Here is a 9,746-nt window from a genome sequence, read left to right as displayed (position 1 = left end):
TTGTGATTTTCGGTTATGTTTTTTGTGATTTTAGTTATGCCTCTTTGTAGTTTTTGGTTATGCCATGTGTGGTTCCATATGTTGTATAACATGAAATCCCACATGACATAACCGAAACCACAAAAGGCATAACCGAAAATCACAAAAAGCATAACGGTGACACTTTAAGAATAGACACCATAGCATTATCCATTCCCTTCCATCTATACACAGTTAAAAAGTGACTCGATTGATGCAAGTATAATACTCCAATTTAAGCATAAGGTAAATAATAGTAATAGAATTTTACCAAATTTCTGTGCTTGATTTTGGAATGTTGACATGTGTTTTGAGACATCCAAAAACGGAATCAAAATGAGACGTAGGAGTAATAATCAGCACACAAATTTCAAACCAAATGAACCAAGGGAAACAAAACAAAAACAGGAAAAAAGGGAAAATCTTGTTAATTTGAAGACTAAAGGAAGGTCGACTGCGATTTACGTACGTTGACCACTCACCAAACCCCACGTGGGTGTCTTGCTGCAGGATGTAGAAAACTGGTGTGTGGTTGGTTATCAGCGTGGACGGCCTTGATTCAAGAAAAGCAGCAGACTTTTTTGTACGTACACCTCCATTCGATTTCTTTATTTATTCTGGCATCTTTCCGATTTCACACGACAATTTTCGTGGACGTGCCAAAGCCGCGGAAAACTTAATTAATTCAATACCCCCGTCACAGCCACATAGTACTGCTGGAAGCTTCTCTTCCGACACACCCCACCACGTGTGGTAGAAAAAGAGCTCGGGGCACTGCCCGCAGACGGTGCTATACGGGTCTTTGAAGCTTCGTCGTCGTATTAGAAAAAAAAAAAAAAAACTTGATTCGATGATCGTGACGAGATGTTATTTGATTGCATTTAGAAAGGGAAAGTAGATGGCCTGTGTCCAAAATGATATTCCTCATCAATCGTGCTACTTGCACAAATTTTTGTGCACATATAATATACATACATTTTTGTGAGGTCTATTTTGGATCCTACAAAAATGATCCGAGTTGCTCACCTTTTTTAAAATATTATTTAAGGGTTTACATAAAATATCTATTCCAACAGATATCAGTAAAAGCTTTTTCAGAATTCGTAGGGCAAAACAGAATAATTCGTTCTACGATTTTTAAGAAAGTCCTTATTGATATCCGTTGGAGTTGATTTTTACAGGAACTCTCCAAAAAAATATTTTAAAAAAGATGAGCGGTTTGGATCATTTTGTGGGACTCCCAATATGAGCACCACAAAAATGCATGTACATAATATGTGAAAAAAAATCTTTGTGGGAATCATTATTGATTCCTCGTTTATTTTATCTCGTAATTAAGACTACAATGATAGGGTCACGACTATCTTTTTTTAGACTAGGTTCTCTCTCGTGCAAGGCACGAATATTATGCCCGTTGAAAAGAACATTTTATGGTTTAGGGTAATATTTTGTTGGTATCAACTGTAGAGTTTAAACAAGAACAATTAACCTACACACCAATTGCACAGTGTCGCGGACTGAACCTGTGCTAGTAGCGCTGGTACGATAGCATGTAAAGGCACATAAAAAAGTATGTAAAGGCACATAAAAAAGTATTGTGCGGAGTTAAAAGGCAGAGGCACTTTTGGCCAGTCCACCGATCATGAATGCAAAAAGCGTAACCCATTGGTCGTTTTACATTGAAGAAGCACAAATTAAGTCCACCGATCATGAATGCAAAAAGCGTAACCCATTGGTTGTTTTACATTGAAGAAGCACAAATTAACCTACACATAGATTGCATATCATAAGACAGTAGCTAGAACATTGTGTGCATGCATACACCGACACTGGATGAAAGAGACCACATATCTAAACTAAGTTTACACCTGCAGTTAAGCTCAAAAGCAACAGCCCGAAAAAGTTCTACAACATACGTCGGCATGGACAAGCTATTCACGAACTTTAGTCTCCAAAATACCTCCTACTGAACGCATCTATTAATGTGGGAAAATAAAAACGCATCTATTAACACATAGAAGAGCAAAAGCCACTGAGCAACGGCTAGATGACTGGACTAAAACCAGGCATAAATCCTTTCACTGTCATAGTGCCCATCAAAGACAATTACCCAAAATTCCACTGTAGGCAACATGACAACCATGATGTGATTAAGAAACTGTGAATTGAGCGAAGCGGCAAATTCGTTGAATGCGCCAACATTCAGGTGAAGACCCTGAATTGGGATGGTCCAGGTACAAGCAGCCATTCTTATCACCATTTGTTCAAGCGCCAAGCATCTTGAAGGCATGTTAGAGGCGAGTCTCAAATTCCTACAGCAAGAAGGATGTCTGTGAGCAAAATGCATGATGCAGGCAAGATGGTCAAAAGCACCGGAAGAAAGCAAAGGGAATACAACAGAAAGGAATAACATACATTTTGTAGCTCAGGGCAATACACGTGGAAATAAAGAAATTCACAACTGCATTGTGAGCTGTCACAAGTGATGGCAAGCAAGTTGTTTGTAGACCATCTAAAAAAAACAGGAAAACACACGTGCGCAAGTGGGATTTGACAACACATGGAAATCCAAGCAAAAAGGGGAAAAATATTCTGCAAAAAGCCAATGTAAACTGGAATATTGAAGTGCTAACTGGAAGGAGGGGGCAAATCATGCCAGCGACCATACCATTTGGACCCGACCAATCAAACACAAGTTCCAAACCATGTTCGTCAAACATAACCGTATGGAAGATCCACTTGCGTTCGCACATGAGAATAAGTTTTTGGTCGACCTGCAACATGTGTGCGCGACGGAAAACATTCCAACCTTTGCGGAACTCATGATCAACAATTTTTATTGGCCAAGCCTTCAAGCCATGTCTTAGCAGAATCCAAGTGCCTGAACCATTAGCAGGAAAATGCTGATGAAGAGAACGGGGCAGTGTCTACTGGATCTCTTAGCTCTCCCAAAAGAGGAGAGGAAGAGAAAGCCTCTAAAAGACACAAGAGACAGCGAAAACACAAGACAAGGAAACAGACACCACCACCACTTTGTTGAGGGGGAAGAAGATGAACTTTTCTTCTACATACAATAGCAACCAGCAGGGAAAAATTCTGATGCCAACGGCAAAAGGATTAAATGTAATAGATACACAAAGTGTAGATTATATGTGACCACATTATTTTTTGATAAGTTAAGTGAAACTACAATGGCTTGAATATGTTACCCAATAATTCTCTTTCGATTTCTCACTTCATCATTCAAATGGGTGACACCTTTCTGAAATTTCTGTAAGATGATTCCCAGACTCCGCAATTCAAATTGCAATGTCTGACCAATTGATTCTTACCAGGGAAGTCAAAAATCAACGATGACTAACTGAAATCAATTAGCTATAGATTTTCTATCTTCCATCCTTTTTGTTCTTTTGGAAAAAGAAAAAACAGAATCTCAGACCATACCTTTTGTCTAACTGCAAATTTTATATGACCTCACTCTTTGTTGATATTGTATTCTGAAGGCATGGCTAACTAAGATATCACCGCGAAGAAATATCTTCAGCGGGACATTCAATAAATTAACCAGAGAAGGAAAATTTTAGATGTTACACAATGTTAGTATGGATATCTCTTCTATCCGTGGTTGGCAGTTGTTACTATAGAAATGGAAATCAACAGCGACAAGTAAATCGCTACTAAGGAGGAATATTGAGTCACACAGCTTATTGATGTTTATTCAAGAGGCACAAGAGAGGCCTACAAGTTGAACACAGTAGTTGAAACCAAGATACAATTCACACAGTTGAAGCTATCATTCTTGAAGAAGAAAATTAGACAACTAACTTACATGCAAGAGTTGAATAACTGTAGCTTGCCACTAAAACTTTGGAACTATCTACAGACACATACAGAGAGATTGAAAAAAATAGTATTAGCCAATAATCAATATTCTCTTACCAACATTAAATGAGGTATAATAACAGGTTTACAATATTCTCTCCCAAAAGAGAGACCAAGCTAGAGAGCCAACTTTTTTCCGTTATGTAAACAAATGTTAGAAAAACAAAGAAGAGAGCATGCGAGAACAATTTAAATAACAAGACAATGGGAGTACAAAAAGTTGTACTCTGGATATAGATGCTTAGGCAACTCAATCCCAACAAGCGAAAACCGTAAGAAAGGAACACTGATACCTAATGATAATAGACGTGTGACCTAGTGATGTCACTGTACCGGAAGCTTTTTTCATAGTCAATAAGAACTTTGAGTCATAAAAGACTTACAAATGAATAAGCACTGCACCTATAATTTGTCACAATCTGTTTTTGTCGCCATTAGAACTGTTCTAGCACAAATGGTGGATGTGGGTGTATATTTAGGAAAGATGGTAAAAAATGGACTTGCAAGAAAATCATAGATAGACCTTTGAATTATTGGTTCATATGGCTTTGGCCTCCAAGGGTTAGTTGGTTCTCCTAAGAAATTCCACCAATCCACAAGTTTTATTAGAATTTACTCAAAGATTATGATTGCAAGTTTTAAGGGAATTAACAAAAAGAACAGGACACCTCTTGGGCAGGGGCGGAGCCAGAAATTTTGGTTAGTGGGGTCAAAAATTAAATTCATATGCAATATATTTTTTCCCAGAAACCAATGAAACCAGGGCAAAATTAGAGATTGACTTAGGGAGGGAGAGAGAGAGAGAGAGAGAGAGAGATGAAGAAGAAGCCAAGTACTTGTTTAGACGATAAAGAAGAGCCGACGCGACGACGCAGAGATCTCTCCAGTCTCCAAAAATGGAGAAACCTAGTTTTTTTCTTTAGAGAGCAAGAACGAATGAAACGCTTTTTACGTTTTGGGGATTTTTGTGGGTGGAAATTCTATTTTGACCCATCTTTTTCCTAAGTACAAAACCATTATATATGGGTTGGGGCAAAAATGAATTTTAAAGGGGGGTCAAATGAGTAAAAATCGGGTGAAAATTATATCAATCCCTAAAAAAATTTCGGAGACAGTGGGGTCAGCTGCCTCCCCTTGACTCTTAATCCCTCCCCCCTTGCTCTTGGCTAAAAGGAACCACATCATATAAACATGAGGCAAAATGTACTCCGGTAGTAAGTGTGATACCAGAGTTCAAGTCTTACTACTAAAACATGTCGTACGGACTACAGAAAAGAGAACAAAACTAAAGCGGCACAAACATTAATTCATTTCAGAAAATTAAGATGTGGTTCCAATATTTATAATTTTTTCCAAAAATTAACAATTCATCTTTATCCATTGCTTCAGAAAAGGCAACAACATGCAAAACAATTAAGGCAACTCATTACTGTTCCACAGGGCCACAATAGTACAACAAATATCCCTTGCAAAAGAGAATATTCACCAATTAGGGAAAATGAGAAATCAATATAACTGTGAAAAGGTATTCAGCAAGCCAGCACAGGGGACCTACGTATCACTTGTTTTCTTAACATGCTAGGTTTGGGAAAGTTGGTAACCTAACATGCAATAGCTTTCGTTCCAATAGACCATGGGTTCAAGTACCAATAATCTTAGTCGTTTACCTTCTCTCTTACAAAGGACAACTATTTTTATATGTGTCTGCACTTTGCAAATCCAATTCAGTTTTGTATGTTTGTCTCTCCTCATGAGGGACAGGGTTGCCAATCAAAGAGTCTAGGGTAGATTGATGTCCATTCACAGGACCATTTCCTATCAACATGAGCTTTTGAACACAAATGATCTAACAAAACAATTTCAAATTCAAGAACCCCAATTTTGAAACAAAATTCACATACAACTCCAATGGAAAATTTCTTCGCTTAAATTTCTAAAAAACTATCCAACACATGATCAGCACAAACAAAAGATTTGTTTTTTTTACTTTGGCAACAGCCATGCAATTGGACCTCCCACTACAGGAAAAAAAAGGCTATGCTAGCATTTGGAAAATGCTATTATAGACCCGACAAACGCCACTAAGAACCATGCCAAGGCTTTAGGCAGGCGCCGACTTCGTGGCTGTTGGCTTATCTTTGTGACGCTTTGAAAACATCGGCATTAATTATAACATGCGCTTCTAGAAACGCCTTTTATTTTTCTTGCCGCTAATGTTACCAATGACGGCTCGTTAAAATGGCACCATGCTGACAGCATTTGACAATGTTTCTCCCAAAAGTGTCGGCCCATTAATCACACCTATTCTTGCTTACCGTTGGTAACAGGTTTAAACACCATTAAATATATCAACTACCAAATTATGTAATTATTGGTACTTCTTCAGATTGAAATTATGGCCACCAATACAGTTTCCCAATAAATCAATCAAGCACGAAAGTATGCAATTGACAATTAATACTCCTTTAGTGAATTTACACATGGCAACACCATTTTTATGATATTCAAAAGTAAAATATACCAAAACAAGTTCTATTGCAATACAAATGTTAATAATAAACAAAATAAACCTAATTCAATGTCTCAAAAGATCATCAAATATTTTTCCATGGGCCAAAAAGCAGATGCACAGTTCAAAAAAAAATCCTCAACTTCCGCAACCATTACTCTTAAATATCACCAACTAAACGTTGAAGCTTAAGTTAGCTTGAAAGTTGCTTGTGAGGTTAACCCAAATATCCGGTATTTCCTACGAATATTCCCACGGTGTGTAACTTCAACCTTCACACCTCTCAACGCTTTCTCGATCTAATACAACACAACAAAAGCCAACTATTCAAATAAATGACGCCATTTATCAAATTAAGCCGCACATAACATAAGCTGCATGAAATGTCCTCTACAGAGATTCCATTTGAGGAAATAATTGTGCTTAATGAAAAAAACAGATCAATCTTTAACTCAAACATAAACACAAATCAGAGAAAGCGAGAAAAAGAAGAAGAAGAAAGAAGGAAAGAAAGCAATTAGAAACCAAAACAGATATTCATGGACCAAGGAGGCACACAAAACAGAATGTAGCCAAAGACTTGAAAATATACAAGTGTGGATACACATTCATGGACAAAAGGAGGTACACCGAAACATGAAATGCCACCATCAGGGTTCCAATCACCATACATCCATGTGGGGCCTCTTATTTGCCTTTGTGTGCATTGGATTGAAATAGAACCTATGCTCATCAAAAATAGAACCTATGCTCATCAAATAAAAGCTACACTAATCCATTTCTTCTAGCAAAAAACTCTTGGTTATTCATGTAATCAGGATTAACCATGCAATCTGTAGAATATATAGTAAAGTCACGTAACCTACTGATTCATGCATCCAAAAATTTAGGACCATCAAAGTTTCACAGGAAATTAAGAAATATCTCAAGTTTGGGGTTTCATTGTCCTAATAATCAAAAGAGGAAGCTGCACAAAGTTTATTTGAGAGCTCACCAGTGCATCAGTTTCTAAGTCGAAGAGAAAATCCAATATCTGTATATCTGCATTTCAAAAAACAAAATCAACATCATCATTCCTTTAAACTACTGATCTCTCATAATTTCATATCCCAAAAGATTAAGAAAATACAACCTTCAAGCGTAGTTTCTAACAAGAAAACTTACCACAGGCTTTAAGTGAGATTTCAGAATCGGTGAGCTAGAACCAAAATTAGTAGAAATCGCTCGCTTTCACTTTCTTCATTATTGTCTAATCCATAACAAAACAAAAGAAAGGAAGCCTTTGAGCATAACAAAATGAACTTATAATTCTAGCGAAACACACAACTAACTTCAGAACTTACCGGTTGCGATTTCAGAGTAGAGGACCAGAAGTGGAAATCAGTAGATCGACATTCTTTACCTAGGTAAGAAATCAGTAGATCGTTAAGCAAAGAAAATTCCTTATCCAAATCAGCTGATCTAGATAGAAAATCATACCAAAACAAAAAGCCCTAACAAAATCCCTAAGAAATGTTACCAAGAAATAAGCCCTAAAAATTGATTTATTCGAAAGCCGAACATCACTGAATGGAAAAGAAATCGGCAAAATCAACAATCATCAGAATCTCGAGTGAAGACACAGATCGTTGAATTCTTCTATTCAATCTAAACATCGTTGACTTCTTCGATTCAACTCGAAGAGAATGAGAAGAGAACAGAATCTCGAGTGTGTCTAACAAAGCAAAAACAGAGACAGAGACAGAGAGCAGTGGAGAGACGCGATCTGGTCTAGGATGGCCGTTCGTGCGGAAGGCGGAGAGGACGTCGAGGTGGCGGAGGGTGGCGGATTGGACGATGGAGAGGAGCTGGTCGTGGGCGAAGAAGGAGAGGAGGGAGCGGGCATCGTCGGGGGTGAGTTGGGGGCCGGCGGCGAGGAGGTCGGGTTGTCAGCCGTTACTGTTGTCGTCCCTGGGGGTCTGTGGAAGGCGGGTTTGGAGTTTGTGAGAACGGGGAAGATGTATGTGAGAGAGAGAATCTGTGGCGCATTATAAAACCTAGGAAAACTGTAAATTGTTCGAAATTGAGGGAGAAAATTGTAATTGAGAATTTGGCATGCCCTGGGCAATCCGTAAAATGGTTGAAATTAAAGGGTAAATTGGTCCCAAATTGGAAAAACCTCCGAAAAACTCCTCCTTTTTATATAGGAGGAGGAGGATATTTCACCAGAGGTTGTATAAATTCAACTGTTCAACAATTCAACACTCTTTCTTGGGGATCTGATTTTCAGGGGGTGCTCGGCAATTGCGTGACTTCGGACAATGCAGCGTTCGATTCTTTTCCACAACTCCTTTGCCTTTTCTTTGATTCCAACTTCATACCATTGGGGCACCCCATAGAGTGTCCCAAGCTCTTTTTTACTGCGTATTGTGGTTGGTTTGAATAAAAATTGAAAAACTAGACTAAGCACTAGTTATCCAATTTATCGAACTGATTTTTTACAAAGTTTAACAAAACTAATGAAGTAAAACCCGGAACACTATATCAATTGTGAGAGTTCACGAGACAACTAAATCCAACAACTCAACCGATACAAGAACTAAGTCCGTTATAAGGTAGAATTAAAGAAAGAAAGGAAAAACTCATTTAAGAGAAGAACACCCACACACAAGTGGAGAGATTCGAACTTTTGATCTCTTAGTGAAATACAAGAATCCTGACTTGGCTGAATTTTTATCCCCCCTCCCCCCCATTGAAAAAAATTATTATCAAAATATATAGTCTCACTCCCCTCCAGAAATATAGCTCGCCTTACATTTTTTTTTGTTAAAAAAAGAGAGAGCATGTATTTAGTATTTTTTGACCTATAGCCATAATTCAATAATTGGGGGCTAAAGGCTAATTAAATTCCTAAGCATTGGGGGCTAAAGTCTAATTCCAAAAGCAATATTTATAATTTTTTAGGGGCTAAAGCCTAATTAAATTTCATCTTATTTGATTTTACGGTAAAAGAACAACTGTTGACTGCCCCAAACCAAATCTCTCTCATCTTATGTTTTCCTTTTCTTCCCCCAACGTTTTGCCCTAACGAAGCTAGCGATTGCTGATGGAGGACAAATAGCACCAGAAAAGACGTCGTCGAACACCACGTCGTTGCTACTACTAGTGAAATCCATTGGATAATACGGTCGATTCTCAATTGCAAGAATTGAACATTTGGTTTAAAGAAGATACAATGGAGTTGCTCGTTCTCAACACATCTTTAGATCCTCGTTCTCAGCGCAATCAGTAATTAATACTATCTAAGTTGATATATGAGAAACATGTTTTTATTTTTTTACACTAGATATGAAAAACG

The 9,746-nt window shown here is 37.8% G+C and overlaps 1 protein-coding gene across 7 annotated transcripts; it reads right to left on the bottom strand.

Moving 5' to 3' along the window:
• Positions 1 to 2,074: 2,074 nt before the first annotated feature.
• On the bottom strand, positions 2,075 to 8,416 carry LOC131315260 (uncharacterized). 7 transcript variants are annotated; one of them, XR_009196656.1, is made up of 6 exons: positions 7,542 to 8,416; positions 7,404 to 7,450; positions 3,848 to 3,895; positions 2,652 to 2,899; positions 2,434 to 2,530; positions 2,193 to 2,330 (listed from the first exon to the last, which is right to left on the bottom strand). XR_009196656.1 is itself a non-coding variant. In XM_058344404.1 (3 exons), the coding sequence occupies exons 2-3, from the start codon at positions 2,799 to 2,801 to the stop codon at positions 2,075 to 2,077; spliced, it is 624 nt and encodes a 207-aa protein (XP_058200387.1). In that variant the 5' UTR covers positions 2,802 to 2,899; positions 3,848 to 4,400. The 7 variants fall into 7 exon arrangements, 1 of the variants encoding a protein (XP_058200387.1); XR_009196658.1 differs by lacking the exons at positions 2,193 to 2,330; positions 2,434 to 2,530 and having other exon boundaries at positions 2,558 to 2,899; positions 7,542 to 7,811; positions 7,929 to 8,416; XR_009196659.1 differs by lacking the exons at positions 2,193 to 2,330; positions 2,434 to 2,530 and having other exon boundaries at positions 2,558 to 2,899; positions 7,753 to 7,811; positions 7,929 to 8,416.
• Between the last annotated feature and the right edge of the window lie 1,330 nt (positions 8,417 to 9,746).

The sequence above is a fragment of the Rhododendron vialii genome, chromosome 13a (genome assembly GCF_030253575.1).
Source record: "Rhododendron vialii isolate Sample 1 chromosome 13a, ASM3025357v1".
NCBI lineage: Eukaryota > Viridiplantae > Streptophyta > Magnoliopsida > Ericales > Ericaceae > Rhododendron > Rhododendron vialii.
This window is presented reverse-complemented; position numbering and strand designations above follow the sequence as displayed.